The sequence below is a fragment of the Oryzias latipes genome, chromosome 13, assembly GCF_002234675.1.
Source record: "Oryzias latipes chromosome 13, ASM223467v1".
NCBI classification, from domain to species: domain Eukaryota; kingdom Metazoa; phylum Chordata; class Actinopteri; order Beloniformes; family Adrianichthyidae; genus Oryzias; species Oryzias latipes.
The window spans coordinates 4,524,730-4,544,984 of record NC_019871.2 but is presented as its reverse complement, the minus strand read 5'-3'; the positions used below and the strand labels follow the sequence as shown (position 1 = coordinate 4,544,984).

General features: G+C 38.4%; 1 protein-coding gene across 2 annotated transcripts in view; it reads right to left on the bottom strand.

The window, feature by feature from the left end:
* Nucleotides 1-20,255, bottom strand: part of pak1 (p21 (RAC1) activated kinase 1) — a 56,578-nt gene that overhangs the window by 11,810 nt on the left and 24,513 nt on the right. Inside the window, exons 1-8 of one of the 2 annotated variants that reach the window (XM_011482256.3) lie at nucleotides 18,881-19,063; nucleotides 16,745-16,967; nucleotides 12,910-13,004; nucleotides 11,302-11,449; nucleotides 9,890-9,927; nucleotides 7,713-7,826; nucleotides 3,113-3,347; nucleotides 42-105 (exon numbers count right to left, since the gene is read on the bottom strand). In XM_011482256.3, coding sequence (XP_011480558.1) covers nucleotides 42-105; nucleotides 3,113-3,347; nucleotides 7,713-7,826; nucleotides 9,890-9,927; nucleotides 11,302-11,449; nucleotides 12,910-13,004; nucleotides 16,745-16,940 — 890 coding nt within the window. In that variant the 5' untranslated portion in view covers nucleotides 16,941-16,967; nucleotides 18,881-19,063. Of the gene's footprint in view, nucleotides 1-41; nucleotides 106-3,112; nucleotides 3,348-7,712; nucleotides 7,827-9,889; nucleotides 9,928-11,301; nucleotides 11,450-12,909; nucleotides 13,005-16,744; nucleotides 16,968-18,880; nucleotides 19,064-20,255 lie in introns of those variants that run through there. The other variant, XM_004075253.4, reaches the window with a different exon arrangement.

Sequence of the window (20,255 nt, the reverse complement as noted above, 5' to 3'; positions counted from 1 at the left end):
AAAACATTCAGGCTAAAGTCGCGCATAGATCCCAGACTTACCCCTGTCCGATCTTCTCGAATCGCGTGTATTTCTTTTTGGGGTCTCCCACGCTCACAATTGTCCCTGAGGAGAGAAAACATTCAACAAAAAGAGGCAAAATTCCATTTAACTGAGTGAATCCAATATGTGCCCATCAGAAAATAACAGATTTGAATGTACATCTGATAATATGTTTGAAATCAACAGCAAGAATGTTTCCATCAATCGGAGTTAGGTGTTGAGGTCAACAAGCATGCTGTCTGCAGAAAGGATGCAAGAAAAAAAGACAGGAGGAAAACATGACGCTGCTTTCATAAACATGTTTTAGATTTTTAAAAAAGCCTTCTGCTGGTGATGAGTAGAGCAGACTTTTGTAAAAATGGAAGCAGAGGAAAACCACATAAAGACGACAGACAGACGGACAGCCGCTCTGCCAGCAGGTCAGTAATCAGAGTCCACAGCAGGAAAGTGATCAGAGTAAACTTGGACACTCTGCAACCACAAGAGATAATGGAAAATGGCAACAACCAATCAGACTCGAGGATTGGACAAAGGGGGCGGGGCGGGGGATGACAGCTCTGTCCATCAGAGAAGCAGAGAGACAGGCAGTATCCTGATCTTACCAGCAGAGGGAGACCTGAGCCCATCTGGACGGGTGGGGCATGGTTTAAAAAATATACAAGCTCTTATTCATGAATTTAAAACACAAATTAAATATTTTTTTCTTTAAGGGAGGATTTTTTTGGAAAACAATAAAATTCAAATTTGTAACATTTTAAAATCATAAAGTGATATAAAAAATAGAAATTAGTTGCAAAAAAGATAATTGTTTCTTCTCAGATTACAGTCAAATCTGGAAATATTTTTTTGTGGAATATTAAAAAAATTCTGCTTTAATATGTGATCATTTGATATTGAATGTTTTTAGTGTCCCAACTCCACCCTTTTTCAAACAATCCCAAAGCTTTTAGGAAATATTATTGTTAGAGTTGTAATCTAATTTTTGCAAAAAAAACAAAAAACAATTTGCTTACAGGTGTAATAAAGTTTTACGCACATAAAACACATTTTAGGTAAAGTTATCTACTAGCTGTGGGCTTTTATTAACCTTTTACTGGTCTGAATAGCTACTCCTGAAATGTATTAGACATTAAAATTGCTGAGTTTTTAATAGAAAAGGATCTTTGTGTGCATTCATGACATAGAAAATGTGCGCACCTTGCAGCAGAACCTCACTACAGACTTTTATTTTGGAAACACAAATAAACACAGCGTGTCCTTCCAATGTAACAGATCCCTTTGAAAATGTGTTCAGTTTCTTTAAATGAGTCATCATTTCAGACGTAGATGATAATAATAATAAGACAGAATATTAGATATTTATTAAAGAAAGAGGTCAGGTCCAGTGCTTTTGTGTGCTGGTCTTGGTCAATGCGGAGTGTCGTGTCAGGAAGCCAAACCAAATACACGGATCACAAACTTATAAATCAGTTCGGATTATATTTTATGTTTAAATAAATAAGGTTTTTCTTGGCTGCACAGACCCAGAGGAAGGTTGGGGTTAGGGTCAGGTTGATACATGCGACCAACAAACACATTTAGCCTTGAACACATTTAAATACGTGCAGGAAACGCAGAAATGTGCACATCATACGTCTGGCCAACATGAACTTTCATCCGTTTTTGAACGCTGTATCTGCAGTATCCAACAGCTAAAGGCTTAAATTAATCAAATGTGCAAATGAAGAATGTGAAAGAAGGATGTTTCAATTATTCCTGCTACAGCTCTAAAGCAAGTGATCAGCTCAGTGGCCTTGTGGTAGAGTGTGCGCCCTGTGACTGGAAGGTCGGGTCTTCAAACACAGGCCGAGTCATTCCAAAGACTCGATGCCTCCCTGCTTGACTCTCAGCATTAAGGGGTTGGATTGGGGGGTGTAAATCCACCAAATGGTTCCCGAGCGCGGCTGTGTCTGCAGCTCACCGCTCCCCCAGGGGAGGGGTCAAATGTGGAGAACAAATTTCAGACACAGGTGTGTGACAGCTATTGATACTTTAACTTTAACTTAACGTAATCCATGTCAAATGAAAGGATTGTGCTGAACCCGTCCATTTTGCTTTGGAAAAGCTCTAAAAAGAATCAAATGAGCAACGCCTTGTGGAATTGTTTGTTTTTTAATAAAAAGCTGTTTTTTTGCTGTAAAAAATGGAAACTGTTAATGAAAGTAATAGTAACTTTCTTCCCATAGTTCCCTGTGGCCTCAGTATTCAAGGCATTACTTAATTTTCATTACTTTATTTTTATCATCTTTTTTTTTTTTATGCTAAAAATTGGTGGCAATACACTATTCAACCCAAAAAAATCTACTTTCATATTAGTAAAATAGCTGTCAGACTGGTTTATTATTAGAATACACTTATGCGCACATTCTTATCTTCAGCTGCGCAACAGAGATAAACTAATTGCATTTACATGGAAAAAGGATTCTACACCAATGGTGTTTATGTGGATAGTAAAAGCGGAAAGAGGATAAAGGTGCACTAAAGTCATAATGAATGAAAGTGCCACGTGTATTTTGACTTTCTTGCTGCAGCAGGAGGATCTTATTTGACAAAAGTGGGGATTTTATTTTGAAAGGAACTTGTTGTTTTAAGGAAAAAAGGTTAAAATTCTGTCATTGTAAATATTAAAAAACTATATTTTATGAACATAAATAAAGTGTATTTTCATAAATGGTGAGGTGGAACTTTGTGGCTGTAAGAAACTGAACCAAACGGCTCTTCTAGTGTTAAAGGTTACTGACCTCTGACCTAAACTGTAATACATGTCAGTAAACATAATAATGTGCCAGATTTATAACTTAAATAGGATCCTTCTCTCTTTTACCTTTTCTTTAACACAGAAAATTTAGTCAAATATAAAAACTTTCTCTAAGATATTCTCAGACCCACTGCCAGATTGTTGACCCTTCTCATGACCTTTACCCCCATTTCAGTCTCAGGAAACTACATTTCCTCCATTCATCTTTACTTATTAAAGATTGAGGGTGTGATAAAACCTGACGTGACGCGGCAGCAGTTCTGAAAAACTCACGTAGCTTCTCCAGAATCTCCTCATCGGACATCTTCTTCTTCCTGGTTTTGTCTTGTGAGTGGGGCAGAGAAGGACCAGGGGCGGGGCTGGCACTGGGAGGACTGCTGGGAGCGGCCTCGGCAGGGGGCGCGGGGGTAACTGCCGCCGCCGCCGCCGTTGGTGGTGAGATGGGGGAGGTGGCTGCATCTTTGGTTGACGGAGGTGGGAGGGGTTCGATGACTGAGCGAGTGTAGATCTGAAAAACACGAGTTAGACGTCCGGTTGAGAAAGTCATTGACCTCCTGACCCCTAAAGGTCGTGTCTCACGGCCGTGACAGGCATTTTGCGAATTTTGGTCTTTCGAGCGTGAGATATGTCTTTCATAAGAGTCTTTTTTCTTCTTATATTTTTATTAAATAAAGTTCCACCTGTTTCCAGTTTTGTGAAAAAGGTTTAAAAAAAACACATTTTCTAAAAAAATATATATTTGACAAATTAATCAATATTAAAATTAAATTAAAAAAAAATGAAATTGTAGACTTGTGTGTAGAAATCACATGGATTCAGTTTGTTGTCTGTGACACTGCAAACCAATAATAGCAGTCAATTCTAAATACATGGCCGTCATGTGAAACCAGCCTAATAATTAGATCCTGATTATCATCATTTAAATGTTTTTACTGTTCCATTTAAGAAAAGAGTTGATGGATTACAGATTTTCTGCAGTCTGTGGTTGTGAACTGATTCTCGACCTCATTATATTACATATTCAGTCAGGCCTACTGTGTCTTACATACAAGCGCTGACAACCTGTGATGAGGTCATGAGGTTATTTTGGTGTCAGTGGCGTGACACTTTCTCATGGCGAACCAAGAAAGACCTCAGCCAGATCACACAGAGATGTCCGGCCTCCCTGCTGTGCACACTGACCCTTTTTCATAATGTTCTATAGTACATAATTTATGTTATCTAACAGCAAAGTGAATGAAAAGGAGAAATAGGTCACGCTTGACTAAAATAAAGATCAAATATGAGGATTCAGACAGTGTTGAGCCACAGTTCATTTGCAAAATGCTGGAAGCTCTTCTTCCTGAAACTTAATATTAAATTGCAAAAGCATCTGTAAAGTTTTCAACCTTGCCGCCCGCGTCTCCTAACTATTTCAAAAGCTCTAAGTTTCATCTTTTTGGATCTCCATTTTTTGTGTAAATTAAGAAAATTGTGCCGTTAGGTTGTAACCTCACTTGTCGGACGAACTAATGTGTGTAAATTAAAAAGGCTGGGGTCTCATTAAGGCTTCAGACTGTGGTAATGAACATGTTTGTTGAGACAGAGAGTCGTTAATGGGGAAAGCAGCGATGCCATGGTTGCAGCCTCCCAACCATCAACATGTCCTAGAAATGAACAATGTGTGTGTGTGTGAGTGTGTGTGCACAGTAAAAAGCAAAACAGCATAAAGATAAACTGCTAAACAACATTCTAAACATGAATAAAATCCCCAATACACACATTTGTGTGTGAATTGTGCTAATAAACTGCATTTGCTGCAAATCTCAGACATTATTTTGTGGGTTTCTTGGTTCTGCTCTGTTCTCCTGCATCGGATCTCCAATGTCCAGTTTGCTGCAGCCACGCCCAGGGACAAGGCCAAGCTGCTGCAAGTCATTTGCTTTGCTAAGAAGGCGATCAGCTGCATCCTCCCATCGCTCAATGAGCTGGGTGTCTCTGGGGCCCACAGATGACCCCTCCCACCCGGGACATGCAGGTTTTCAGCTGTTCTGGCAGGACGCCCCGGTCCATCACGACCCGAACCTCAGAATCAGTTCCTTTTCTACCGCAGTCACCCTGCCGTCTTTTCTAAAATGATTCTACTTTATTATATGATTTTCGAATCATTAAGTAATTTTTTTTGTCCCTCTAATGCAAATGGCAAAAATAACGCAGCATTTTGGTTCAGATGTTTACATTAAGCTCAGTTTTTTAACCAGAGTTAAAAACATTAATTTTCCCAGTTCTACTTCTTCCATAGAGAGATAAAATATCACTAATATGTAAAACTACTTGGACATATAAGGCAGAATGAAAGGTTTGTGTCATTTAAAGTAACAATATTTATTTTAAAGGGTCAATAACATGATATTCTGATCCTGTCAGAGGTAACTATATCCATAAATAAGCACACTAAAAAATAATTTTTCATGAAATATGAATTCTTTCTATTGCTCATTGTCCTACCCGGAAATAAGACGCCTCAATCTCTGAGGCTCCGCCTTTCTCTCCTTGTGGGTGCCGCCCATTTCATGACGTCGACCTAGAGTCGGCCTCGGCGGCGTGTCTGCCTTTCTCTCACGAAAACAAACGACATTCGAACTTTTGCAAAGATAGATGCTTATTGTGCAAATGAAAGGAAAACGTTTAGCCGATCACCGCTAGCTCCACAGAGAAAGTGGGCGTGTCTGTTAGCCTGGGGGCGGAGCTGGCAGTGCAGACTCTTCCTGGAAGGGGCGGTTCCTCACTTTGTGATGTCCCAATGTGAGAACCTGCTCCTTTTAAATGGATTGGGAGGGGTTGGAGCTCAGAGAGCAGGTTTTTAGAGGAATACTCAGAAATCCTTGAACGGATCAAAATACGGCTTTGGGGTGTTTTTAGTGAGGAATTAACATTATAATACAATTAAAAGCTCAAAAGGTTGATCTAGCATAGTGTTCTAAGCTGCAATTATGACAAATGTTTCAAAAATATGAAGTTTTATTAGGTTGAGATAAATAATCTGCAAGATATTATTTTTTATTCAAATCGTCAGCAATTAGCACCTGAAACTGACTTACGGCAGCCATGAATAAATATTTTGAAGGTTTTGAAAAAGTGAAGATTGAAACAAAGAGGAAGCGTCATGTGACCTGTGAGCGTTTATCCAGAGACCACACTCCTGAGGAGAACTCGGAGGAAACAAAGGGCTTCTTAGAAAAACCTGGTTCTAAATAAAGCGTTCCCCGTGACCATCACACGCTGAAGCAGTCGTAACGTTGTTGAGACTCGATGAGGCGGAGGACGGCTCCGTTTAAAAATGAAACGGCTAATGAGCTTTGGCTTCCAGAGATCCACTCGTGACTTCAGAGAGCCTCAAACTGTCATATCTAAACATCTATAACGTGACTAAAAGACGAGGAGGAATGCATCAGCAATAGCAGATGTATAAACAGTTCATAAACAATGATTTTTTTAATTGAAAAAATAGAAATAAAAGGTTAAAGAATAATATAATGTCATATCCGGTTGCAATAGTCAGATAAAGTCGCTGTCATGACTCCACCAACATCTTTGAACGAGCATCTATAGTTTTCGTGCCACTTTTTTAAATAATTGAATCCATTTATTGAGTTTGGCATTAATCACATTCTGTTTAGAAAAGTTTTTTCAAATGACTTTAAAGATTTGACAGACAGTGGGTCTGAGAAAGAGACAGGTGGCAGAGATGAAGATGTTGAGGTTCTCTGACCAGGATGAGGAATGAATCCATCAGAGGAACTGATCCTGGGAAGCAGATTGTGATGGTTTCAGAGGAGGGGCAGGGACCATTGATGTAGTGAAGAAGAGCATGGGGATGGTTGGTGTGAATGAGGAGAGGATGATTCCAACGAACACCTTATCAAATGTCAGAAGAAAACCTTCTTGACTCTAAACTTCTTCTATATATTGACTTACGCTGTAAGGGTGAGTAAAAGTGTAAAGCAGTTTTACCTTTATTTTGCATACTTTCATAACATGTTCTCATCAAAGACAGCTATGATAAGCTCAAAGGCTAATTGGAAAAGTTTGTTTCAGTTTGTTTCTTAGCATTTTGCATAACTTTGTGCTTTTTTTTCCTGTGTTTTTAATAGAAGTTGTGAAAATAAATTTTCATCGTGTCATGTATTTTTACAAATGCAAAAACACTTCTGACTTCACATGCATTCCAACTAATACTGAAATATTTTCATCTTTTGATTGAATATTTATGAAAGTCACTTGAAGACCCACTCTGATTAAACATTTTTTTTATGTTTTTAACATCTTGTGGCAATTTTCTGCTTATTGAGGACATATATAAAGAGAATCAAGCATAAAATGTAATTTCTGAGTATTTCTTTAACCAAACTGTTGTGAATCAGGAGCAGAGGAAATTTTCCGTTTGAAAAAGCGCTTAATTCTGATCTTAAAATATGCTAGGTGGGCAAGCTTCATGCTCCAAGCTCCCAGCAAAGGGGAGGGGAAGGGGGGGTGGGCCTGCTCCTTACCAAAGTTTTATTTATTTATTTTTAAATTTCATTCTGTCCAGCAGAGAGAAAGGACGTGAAGGCCTCTTGTGTTGGACAAATTTTACATACTTTTATTTCTTAAAACATACTGTTTAAGCAAAGTATATAAGCACTTCCTGTTACGTTTGTATGAAAACTTCTTTATGAATAAAGTTTTGATTTGATATCAAATGTAGCCAAGTGTGTTTTGAAACAATGTTTTCTTTTAAAACCAATCTGTCTTTTTTTCAAAAGTGTGTAAAATGAAATATACTTTAAAAAGTCTCTACTAAAAGTTTACTAAGAAGTATAATACAAAAAACAACAAAAAAGTAAATTCTTACTGATTTTGTGTGTTCTGGACGGGGCGCAACCACCGGCGGGGGCTCCACCTCCTCCTCGTCTTCATCCTCGGATACGGTTGCTATGGCGGGAGTCTCCAACACGGCTTTGGTGCTCTGCATGATGTCACAGGGGGAGAGAGGGAGGAGCCTGAGTGACGCCATGGCTACATGAGCGATCATCGATACGAGACCCATCATTGCTTCCTGCTGCTCTCTGATGCTTCCTAATCTCATCAGGCAGACATTCCTCCTGCCCGTCTTCAGCTCTTCTTCTCTGGGTCTTATTCAACCCTTTCAACTCTCCCTCCATCTTTTTGTTCGCCCGCCTCCCGTCATCTCCTTTGCCGTCTGAAAGCTCTGCTCAGGTGTGGCTTGTGATGCTACATCTTCCTCTCTTCTTCTCCTCCTCCTCCTCTGTCTGCCCGCGATGCTCGGCTGGTGGCCAAGCTGCAGGGACGGGCAAATGGCGAGGAGACAAGATGCTGATTCATAATGCAGAGGAGGAGACAGAGGAGTACATCTGGAGGAACTCCTGCTGTTCTTCATCGTTGTCTTCACCATTACGTTCAGAAATGAAACAAAATCGAGTTCAAAAGCAGTCTGTCACTGCAAGAGTCTCTGATTAAGGAGCATTCCGACACACAATCAGAACTTTGTTTTTTCCTTTTTTGGCCTCAAAATATAGTTGATATATTTGGTTTAAGATATTTTATGAATGTTATGTAAATATTTAATTTAATTTTGAATCTTTTAGGGCGATTTTTACATCTACCAGCAGGGCTGGGCACATATTTTGACTGGCGGGCCAAATAGGGTTCTAAAATTAAATAGAAGGGCCGGACCAGGAGCAGATGCACGGAGTGAGAAAGAAATAACATGGCATCTGGATGAAAAGCAGTTGGATTTAAAATTATATTTTAAAACAGAGCATTTTAGAGTTTTTAGGTTAAAACGTTAGTTCTCAATTTAGAGCCAGTTGCACCAATGGCTTGATGTACTTCGTGTAAAACTTAGAGAAATGCTGCGTTCATGTGGTGTTTGAATGATTGGAAGATTGAAAAACAACAAACCTTCAAACACCACACGGATGCTAGAGCAGGGGTCCCCAAACGTTTTCGAGTGAGGGTCACAATAACTCTTTTTCTTTAAAACTTTAAACGTCTTTTCAAATCAAATCAAATCAAACTTTATTTATAAAATAGCGCTTGTCTTTCTTTAATTGCGAAGCCCTTGGGGGGCCAGCGGGGATCACATACTTTTTTTTAAGGGAATAAATTTATAACCTGAATAACTTGTGATAAAGAAAAACATATAATTAAAAAAAAGTTATGATTATCAAAAACAAGTTAAAAAAAAAGTATCAGAATAAAATTTGTTTTTCTAACCAATAGCATGACTGAGTAACAGCTATTTTTTTTCAAATGACGTATATGGGATTTTGGCATCTTGGAGCCAGCAGGTACTTCCTGTTCTAAACGTCAGAGGGGCGGAGTCACTCAGTTCAGTTCTCATATACAGTCAATGGGGAAACACTGGCAAGCGCCCCATTGTGATTGCAACTGTTCTACCAAATGGGCTCCCATGTTGAAAGGAAAAGTAGTGATTTCCCTAAATATGCTTTTAAATTCCTTTGAAACACGCGTTTTACCACAATAATATTTAGTACATTACTCTTTAGAGAAATATTTTTCAAAAGAAGTCTGAAAAAGATTTCTTTTGAAATATGTATTGTGGGGAAATTTTAAAAAATGCCTCGTTCCAGCTACAAAATTAGCATTTACGTTTGAGTTTGTTGTCAAACTCTCATTTTATCCTTTCTACTTTAAGGATTGTTCCATTCTGCTTTAGATAAATCCGCTTTCAGGCGAGTCAGCAGATGCACTAAGGACTGAATTCTTTCTCTTAGGTCTACACAACGCACAGCAACCGGCATGAAAGAGATCTGCCAAGCGAGTAATGACCATAATTCCACGCTGCTTTGTGTGAGGCTGTGGAATCCTTGCAGGTTGGTGAGGAACTTTTAAAACCAACAGCATCATGAACTTTGCCAACAGAACTAAGACAAGAAAAAACAAAACATGTCACTTTAGTTTCTGAGTTCTTCTTTTGCTTAATTTCTTACACAAATGAGTAAATGTGTCACGTGTCCTTAGGGAGCGAATCAGAGGCGGTCTTACCGTTGTGGTGGAGGAGCTGTACACGTCTAGGTTTTTATCTGCAATAAGAAAAAGACAAAAAAATTATATGATACATGTTATAAAAATGATCTAAAAGAAACCTAACATCAATTGTGATACAAGTACTAAAGAAATAGGGATGTCCCAATCCGATCACGTGACTGGAATACGGGCGAATCGCGTCGTTTCACACTTTATTGGAGTCAGATGTTGAATCATTATTTCCTTGTTATTATGATCATATATTTCAAGCTTATTACCACAAATAAGTATTCTACTAGAGGTCTGCATATCATGAACAGATTACATTTTATTGGCGTAAAGCACAGCAGGAGGCGCACAAAAACAGTTCGGTAAAGTTAGCAAGATATTCACAGCTTCAGACTTCCAGGCTCCAAAACTCTTAAAAAACGTTCAAAACTGTCATCAAATATCTCTATTGGTTTTTCTTTATGCAAACGAAGAAATAAAAAGATTGAGTTTTTTTATTCCAAGAGGAAACACTGGAGTAAAAAACATCAGAATAAAAATTATCATAAAATAACAACAATAAAAATAGAAAAAGATAAAAATTAAAATAAGATATAAGAATGTTAGGTATTAAAAAATAAAATATGTAAACTGATTAAAACATAACCTTAGTATCATTGGTAAAATAACAATAAAAAGAATAGCATATTAAAAACAGAGATAATAATAGTCCTTACAAATAAATAAATGAATAAATACGTAAATTAATTAATAAATAGATAAATAATAAAAGACATAAGAAATGATCAAAGTCATGTTAAAGCCAGACTAAAAAGGTGGGTCTTGAGCCTCTTCTTAAAAACCTCTAAATACACTACTTAATTCTCAGAATTTGACTATTTCGACTTTTTTCTGGTAAATTTACAACTTTTCTTTGGTTTGTTAACCGGTCCCAAGACTAAGTCGTGAATTTTCTAGTTGATAGTTGAACCTTTTTCTTCACAAAAGTGCTCTGGTTAAGTATTAAATTATAGAAGAAGGTTCATAAAAAAAACTGGGGAAACTCTGATTTTCAAAATAAATTGTTTTAATTTTTTTATTGTGATGCAAAAGTATCTGTATCACCAGGGCCAGTAAAAACTTAAATATTTATTCATTTGCACTTTAAAACAATAACCTGGTGTAAAAAAGATGGATCTTTTCATCCTATGCCCTTTTTAAACTTCTTTTGATCTATATACGCATCAATGTTAATTTTTACTAATAATATTTTCTCCTTATGTTGCTCATTTCATGTCGTTCCAACAGCTCACGTTGGTTTATTCCTCATTTGGGTTCTGCAGCAGCCTTATAATGAGTTTCCATAACATGAGCGTAAATCTTGTTTAGTACTGACGCACAACCCCCTATGTGTGTGTGTGTGTGTGTGCGTGTGTGTGTACCTGTGAAGCTCATGTATTTCTGGCTGTTGGACGTCTCCTTGGAGTCGTAGAACTTTAAAACATCAAGCACGGCCTGAGGATTCTTCTTTTGCTCCAACTTGGTGATGTTGGACGTCTGCAGCAGCCGGGCCCACTGCTCCGGCATGCCCTACCACAACACACAAACACACAAACACACTTTACCTGCTGCTGTGTCATGTGTTTGATGCCAATAAAGGCAGATTTGAATCTTTTATTTTGATAAATCAACATGACGTCAGGCAAAGTTTCCCATAAAGAGTCCAACCGAGGCGGTCCCATTTTCATGTTGGACACAAAACTGGGTCACATCTCCTTGTTTTCCTGCTCGCTCTTCCTCTCTGCTTATCTGTCAGGATAATTCCATCACACATTCTCCTCCATTTCCTGCTTCATCACTCCGTCTCTCATCCCTGCTGGAGTCTGACCTTCCCTTTATGGGAAAACGCCGTCCCGGGTTCCGCTCTGCCGCCGTTGTTACTTCGAAAATTACAAACACGCCTCTTTGCGTGTACATGTGTGCATAATTGAGAATCAGGGGAAGTGCCCCAGATTACAGAAAAAGAAAAACTCTAGCGCGCGCACACACTCGCTGCGTAACTCGGAGCTAAAAGTGCTTGGTCATGCAGACCGAGTGAGTCAGCGGAACAAGGCGTCTTTGTCTAAAGTGATTATTTAAAAAGCTTTATTCTGCCCCTATGTGTGTGTGTTTCAGAGCATGTTGTTGACAAACACACAACCATCAGGGTCCCATTGGTGACCAATTAAAAGAGTTATGTAAGCACACCAGACAAATGTGCACAGACACACCGCTGCCGCCTCCAGCGAATCCGTTGAAGTATGAACACATTTGGAGGAGAGGAACGAGAAAAAGAAGATTTTTGATTTTTAAAATGTCGGTTTAATCAGGGATCACAGATAACAAGAAAACAAGCAGCATAACATAGTTCACCACAGGACACAGAACAATGAACATAGTTAAAGTACCATTAAAACTGGACATTTCAGGGACATCCTGAAACCTGGACCGAACAAGTCCCCCCCCCCCCCCCCCCCCCCCCGAGTCCAGCAGGCGCGCCGAAGTCAACTTTTTCAATTTGAGGAGTTCAATATATCCTGGATTTTCAGTGGATTCAATCAAAGATTCCACAGCCTCCAATAAATCTACAGTAATCGTGCGCAACGTTGAGAATGCACTGCTGGTACAAAAGCTCAATTTATCACGGCCCCACCGTTGCCCGAGAGATCTAAAATGTCTACAAAGAAACTCAAAACATCCTTAAAACCAGCATCAAACGTTGAAACAGAATTAAAAGGCCACTACGCACTTCTTGGTGCAAAATCCTTCACATAGAAGACACAAACCACTGACCAATGGTCAGTAAAAGTAACAGGAGTCAAAAACATTCAAATGAAGCTTAAAACAATAAAAAACCATCAAGACGGGCGACAGAAAACCTGCAAGTGTATTTCTTGCAGTCTGCATGCAGCCTTCTCAGAGACCCCCCCTCCCCCCACCACCTGCCCCGATCCACGCACCTCGACGTCATCAACGGCCCCAACGGAGGAAGAAGAAGCGCACAAACTCACTGTAAACTCCCCGGTGACGGCATCGAAGCCAACGTGGATGGTGTGCTCAAAGTCAGACGGCAGAGAAATCTCTGGACGCTCCTTCTTCTTATAGGCTGAACCAAAAGGACAGAAAGGGTATCGTCAGACTGAAAGATTTGAAAAACAAAGTCATGGAAAAACTTTAAAGAAATGTTATTCAGTGCCTTGTAAAAGATTGTTGAAAGGAGGATTAATAAGGAGGCAAAAAAGAACCTAATATAGCACATTTCTGAAAGAAAACTCACAATTTCAGTCATTTTTAGTGAATATACTGTAATAGATGCCACAGTTTCGGTTGAAAGGTGAACCATATGATACATCTGCACTGTGGGGGAAGCCTTTGGCTGCATCCATACTGCATACAGACGTTTAGGTTAAAAGTGTCTAACAGTTGTGCTAAATTTAACAAGAATTCCTTATCAATTACGCTTCTCCAGGCTTAAAAAGGGCTTTTTTCATTGCTACCGACTTATTTAGCAATGATAAAACAGTATTTTTCAAGTGTTTTGTCATTTTTTTTGTTTTTAAAAAAAAAAATCATACATCGAACCTCAAACAAAACAGTGAGCCCAAAAAAATAAAAAATAAAAAATAAATCAGGGTTTAAACCGAATTGTGGAGAAAGTGAATTATAATTATTGGATCCCTAATGGATACACATACATACATAACAAACCAAAATGGTTCTACACGACTGAGAAACAAACAAAAAAAGGCTTTCCTAAAAATAAAGATTTAAATAATTTAAATAATGACAAAAACAATATAAGAAAAAAATATAACGCAAAATTAAATAAAACTTCTGACATAAGGTATTAAAATAAAAGGAAAGCACAAAAGAGAAAGCTTGGAGATGAAAAGGACAAAGGAGACGCCATATGTTAGAAATAGAATGAAATCCCCTGGGAAATGACATTTCATGGAGTCTCCTGGGATGACAAACAATGAGACAAGGCCACCAGTCAGCTGCAAAGCATCATGGGTCAAATGTCATTAAATTGTGCATTTTTTTTTGTTTTTTACATATTTGAAAGAGTTAAATTCATAAACAAACATATCGGCTGACAAAGATGGCCCCTGAACATGCTAAACTCAGTACTACTAGAGAAAAATATAATTGACTAACTGCTTAACTGTTAACTGATTAACTGCTGATCAAACCATCTTAATGGGACTGACGGCACAAAACGTCTATTTCCTCTGCAAACAAAACACTGACGTGTTTTAGAAATCAGAAGAAACCCAGAAAGAAAGAAAAGAAAAACAGGAACCTTTTGAACTTTGGCAGCTGGAACCTATAAAGGAGAGATTTTTGAAACTTCAAATAAATATAAAACTTGTGACTGTGTAACTAAAATAATACGGCTACAACTTAAAGCTTATTAGCGAAATTCACAAATGATCTCAATTTCAGTTTCATCTCCTCTTACGACAACAACATTTCTATCCCGTTCAACATAAAAATACTCAAACTTTTATTCTGCTTGCGCACTAATTATTTTCTAAGTAAATGCACAGAAACAATACGGATTATTATTAATTGTCATCAGGAGACACGGCATTAACGTTCATAGCTATGCTGATGACACTCAGCTGTTTGTAGCTGGGTCTCCTGACGACACTGGACCCATGGATGGCCTTTTAAATTATATTTTAGATAAAAATGTGGATGGGAGGGAACTTTTTGCCTTCCAACCAAGACAAAACTGAAGTCTTGGTAATCGGTTCTGAAACTGAGAGAGATGAGATCCAATTTTATCTGTCAACCAAATTTATGACCATATGTGATAGAGCAGGGGTGGGCAATTATTTTAACTCGGGGGCCACATTGGGTTCTAAAATTCAATAGAAGGGCCGGATCAGGAGCAGATGTGTGGAGTGAGAATGATATAACATGGAATCTGGGTGAAAACATTTGGATTTTAAATTTATATTCTACAGAATATTCTAGTCTTAGTTTGAAACTTTTGTTCCCATTTTAGATCTCTTTTTGATTGTGAAGCCCGTTGGTACCTTCAAGGAGTTGTAAAGTGCTATTTGAATAAAGTTTCATTCATTCATGATCCTTTTAATAAAATAAATAACATTATTTATAAAATAAAACAATGACCAAATAACACTATGATTTTCAAAGACAAAAATTCAGAAAAAATATACTGATACATTAAAAATAATAATAATAAATAAATAGTCGATCCTTTCCCGTCATAACCCTAATAAAGACTTTGAGGGCTGCAGCTCATCACTCGTCTCACAGTTTGTGCTCAAACTGAGCAGTTGTGTGTCCTGCACGTCTGTTTCTCATCCATTAATAATGAAAAGCATATTTCTCTGTCTTCTGCTGCAGCTACGCATATTTCTGCATTTTCTGCACAGAGTTCCTCGTTTCTTGCAGGAGGAGTTACGTTCTAAAAATAACGGTGATCTGTGAAATCCACGGAGAATGATTACAGACGTTTATGGCAGTAAAACTCCTCACTGCCCACTTTATACACTTTTCTCAGACAGACATGAACATTTTCACCCTTTTCTCTCTTGTGTTTAAATTTTCAAACCTTCATAGAAATTAGGTCCAGGATCTTAGAATGAAAACAAAGATCTGATCATCGATCACAGATTTCTGATCTGAAGAGCTCTGCGTTTCTGTACAGAAGACTCGGCATGGACTGAGGAGATTGATTGACAGGGTCTCTAGCCAATAAGGACAGGTGTCCTGTTCAAAAAAGTCAGCATGATCGCTCTATAGGAACGAGCTAAACCGGGAAAGATGAACTACGACATAGAAAGGAACGACTGTCTTCTGTTCTGCCTATTAGAGATTTTAGAGGATTTCAGGTTGGACCACAGACTGCAGAAGGGGGGAAGAAAATGTCACATCTTGATCGTGTGGCCAGATTAAAAAAACAAACAAACATGGGTCTCTGATATTGTTCAGTGGGCCGGACCAAACATAGAGGGGGGCCGGAACTTAAAGACCTATCTATTTAATTCACCTTTAAATTAGATCTTCTATGGCGGATCTAAACATTTTACTGTTATATTTTATGATATTTTACTACATTTTTATTTGTTTAATGTGTGTTTTTTATTATTTATTTATATTCTCAACATCTTAACTTATTCTTATTTATATTTCCATGGTTTTAGACTTTGTATGCATTAACTTATTTTAATTTTTTATATTTCAGCTGTTTTTATATTTTAACTTTTCTATTTATCACTTCTACATTTTAGACAGTTTACAAGTGTTTTCTCCCCCTTTGCTGGGGGGTTTGTGTCTATTGACACCCAGGCCAACAGGAGGACAGGGCACTTTATTGGTTCTCTCTTCTTAAGGTTTTTTCTTCCAAAGTCGTTTCTCTTTTCCTTGTGCTTGTTTTTGTGTATTCTATTATGAGGGGCTTATTTATTTACTTTTTGCAGTGGTGTTTTTGCATTCTTGTCTGTTTTTATGTACAGCTGTTGTCTTTACATGAAAGGTGCTATAGAAATAAAATTAATTTGAATTTGAATTATTGTTTTATTTACTCTTTTATTATATTTATTTGATACAATTTAAATAAAGAGTCGGCATGGCTGGTAAAGAGCGGGAAAAAGATGCGTGTAGCAGCCGCTCAACCAGGGCCCGGGTCAAAGCGTTGGTAGCGCCTGCAGGCCAAACAACGCTGCTCTCAACGCTGCTTTAAAGGTAGGTTTCATTGAAATCCTTAAGTTCTCTGTTTTTGAAATGGATTTAGAACCAGATTCAAGCTGGTTTGAGTTTAGTTTTAAAATCTATGAGTAGAAAGAAATGAAAACAGTGATCAAAACTCACTTTTGTCGCCTCCGCCCGTCAGGATGAATCGGATGGAGCGGTCCTTCTTATTCTTCTTGTCCTCTGGGTTTGGTGGGAGGGGTTTGGAGCCGTGGTTGAGCGGGACGGCGTCCTTGTTGCACGAACCGATCATGGTGCTGGTGTTTCTCATGGGCGGAGCTGGAGGCTTGTCCTCAACCTCCCCATTATCGGACATCTTCAGACAGGCTGCGGCCGACCGCTCCTGCCCGGACACAGAAGGGTCACAGTGAGGGCTGGGCAAGGCCTAGACCAAACGCCCAATCACGAGTCAGATCAGTCATGGAAATTACCTGATTTCACGACCATTTTATTTAATTCTTTGTTTATTTATATTTATTTTTTAATAAATCTTGACAAATTTAGCTTTCCAATTGCTCCCCAAGTAAAAACCATACCCTGCATTTACAGACATACAGTTATATATTCTTAAGAGCTGGTTTTTGTAAAAAAAATAAAAAATAATAAAAAAACAGACACAAACTGCAGGCTAACCTGGTCTGCTAAATGCTTCAGTGAACACACAAACCCTGGAGATGGACCTATGTAGGTCAGAGCTTCACCCACATCAACATCCACTACACACTAAATAATGTACATACCATTGACTGTATCTCAGGACAGCTATTGCTGTCATTCTATTTGTCAGAATAATCATTCTTGCTCTGCTGCCTTTTTTCATGATATTTTTTTTTCTGTAGTTCAAGTTATTCAAAACATGACTTGAACTACAGAAGCCTAAATAAAAGTAGGAGGGGCCTGCTGACCTCCACGCCCAACCAGAGTGGTTGCCATAAAAACGTTAACACAGACCAATCGCTTTGGTGTCCACATCACCAAAAAATGAAGACTGATGTGTCCTCAGTGTGACTTTGGCTGGAAGTAAACTATTTCCTATGGGTGACGCCTACAAAACACAGTCCTGTTCTCCTACAGTCAATGGTACTTCCACAAACTTAATGCAAAAAGTATTTATACACAGATTTTTGCTTTTTTTTTTTTTAGGAAACAGCAGGAATGAGGAACCTGCCACCTATCTGCACTGCTGAATCCTAAGTTAATCAGCAATCAAGATGCGGTTTAATGAAACCCACAACATAATGAACTACTAAATCTTTAAAGCATTTAGAGGTCATTCGCAGTTGGGGGTCAAATTAAAGTTGCGAAGATCTTTTTAACTAAAAATGATCTATAGACACTTTGGTGTAAAATAAAGTTAATCAGTCACAAATTCTGCAAGACGTTTAATTTTATAGAATCGATTTATATAATAGTGCAGAAAATAAGTATTTATCTCCAACATGGAGTAAAACTCCCGTCCTTTACAGACCAGTCCCTTGTTTTTAAGAAGCCCTTCTGTTCCCCACTCTTTACCTGTGGTGATGTCCCCGGTTTGAACTGGTTATCTGAGTAAAAGCCACCTGTCCACACCCTTCAACAGTCAGACTACAACCTCTGCACCAAGACCAAAGAGCTGTGTTACAACAACACACCGCACAGCAGACCGTTGAATCTTGACCAACTTCCATTGAACATAAACAGATTTAAGATGTGAATCTGTTTCCAGTTTAATGGAAAGGGCTTTAATTTTATACGATTTGAATATTTTTTTACGGACTCTACTATCTTGAACTGTAAAAAAAAAATAACTTGGACACCTTTGACCAGTTGTGTGTGCGTGACAGACTTTTACCATGCTATTTTAATTTTATGACATTTGTGACAGCAGAAGTCCACTTCAGGTAAACAAGAATAGGAAGAAGAATAACTTTCATGACAGGATGACAGACAGAGGCGTGTAAACCATAATGTCCATTTTGTTGGGAAAATGTTTCCGATAATCCACTTCAGGCATTTGATGGAATCAGACGGCTTCAATTCCCATTTCAGATCTATACATAGATATAGATTTGCAGCAGCGGGGTATGAACAGTTACTGGTCTGTCTGCAGAACTGTGAAGGCACCGTGAACATGCTTTCACTCCCATAAAAACGCATTCCTGCTTTTCAAAATAAGTTAGAAAGAAAATAAAATTAGACCAATTTTTGCTGATTTAGCTTAAAAGTTCTGCCAAAGATAGATTTTGGTTTGATTAAAAGTGAAACTGAAGCTCTTACCTTTAGTTAAAAAAATAATGGATTCAAGATCAAAATTGATCCACAAACAAAACAAAAAAATCTTTGTGTGAAGTGAAAAGTCTCCAACTCCAAGGCGCTGAAACCACGAGCTCCACGGAGCTTTTGACCAATCCACCCTCTCAAACATGACCATGTCATGGTTTTATGCCACCAGGTGAGTCACACAAGGAAGTGAGTAATACAGGAGCCACACAAAACACGCGCGCACACACACACACACAAACACACTCACGACTGTAAAAAAAAAACAAAAAACAACCCCCAAAACAATCAACTCCCTTTTTTAGTCCAGCAAACATGTGGCCTTTCACAGGCCCGTAAAGAGAGGGTGTGTGTTTACCGTGAGTACACAAACAAACACACAAACCACCTCTGTTTGAAGGGAAGTGATTATGTCTTTGTTTGTCAGTCCAGTTCTGGGCACACAAGCCGCACTTGTGACGACAACGCAAAGGTCTCGTATTTCGGACAGAGTTTCAGCAATGACCTGTTTCTGAACAAACCCACACACTGTCTGCTGCATGACACACACAAACACACACCTGCACACACACACACACACACACACACACACACAGGTCAGTGAGCTTTCTGAAAATAAACAAGAATGAGGAATTTCCCAACTTGCAGAAGACGGTAGAAAATATGAATTTGTTTCAGTTTAAAAAGGTTATAAAACTTCCATCCTGACCTTTTAGTTACATTACTGAGGGGTAATAGTTACCTGTAGTTATCCAGATACTTTTCTCTTTCACCTTTTTGTAAACCTGTTCAAAATCCCCACATGAACCCACTGCCTCCCTGGTGTTTCTGCTGAATGTTTACATCAAGCAAACACAAATCTATTCTTAACCGGGTTGCTTTTATATTTTGACAAGGTGTGTATCCCTGTTGAAAGAAATCCTCTTTCACGCACATACATTCCCGAATAGTAAAAAAAATAATATATATATATATATAGTTTTGTCCAAAATATTCTTAAATGTAAACAAAACGACTTTGGTACCATGTTCTTGATAAGATGAATTGAGGAAAAATTGTACCGTTTAACCCTTGTGCTGTCTTAGATGACCCCACCCTTCCATTGACGTGTTCTCCCTACCATGACAAAGGTGGATGAAGGTGGAAAGATTTCATGTAATCCATGGACACCAGTGAAGATCACAAATCATTGAAGAAAAAAGGTTCAGCGCACTGTCTAGTGGGTCTAGATCAGTGTTTTTCAACCTTTTTTGAGCCACGGCACACTTTAACCTTGACAAAAATCCCGCGGCACACCAGCATCCAAAAAAGTAGATAAATAAAAAAAAAGAAAAAACTCAGTCTGTATTGATCTACAGCCGCTTTGCAGTCT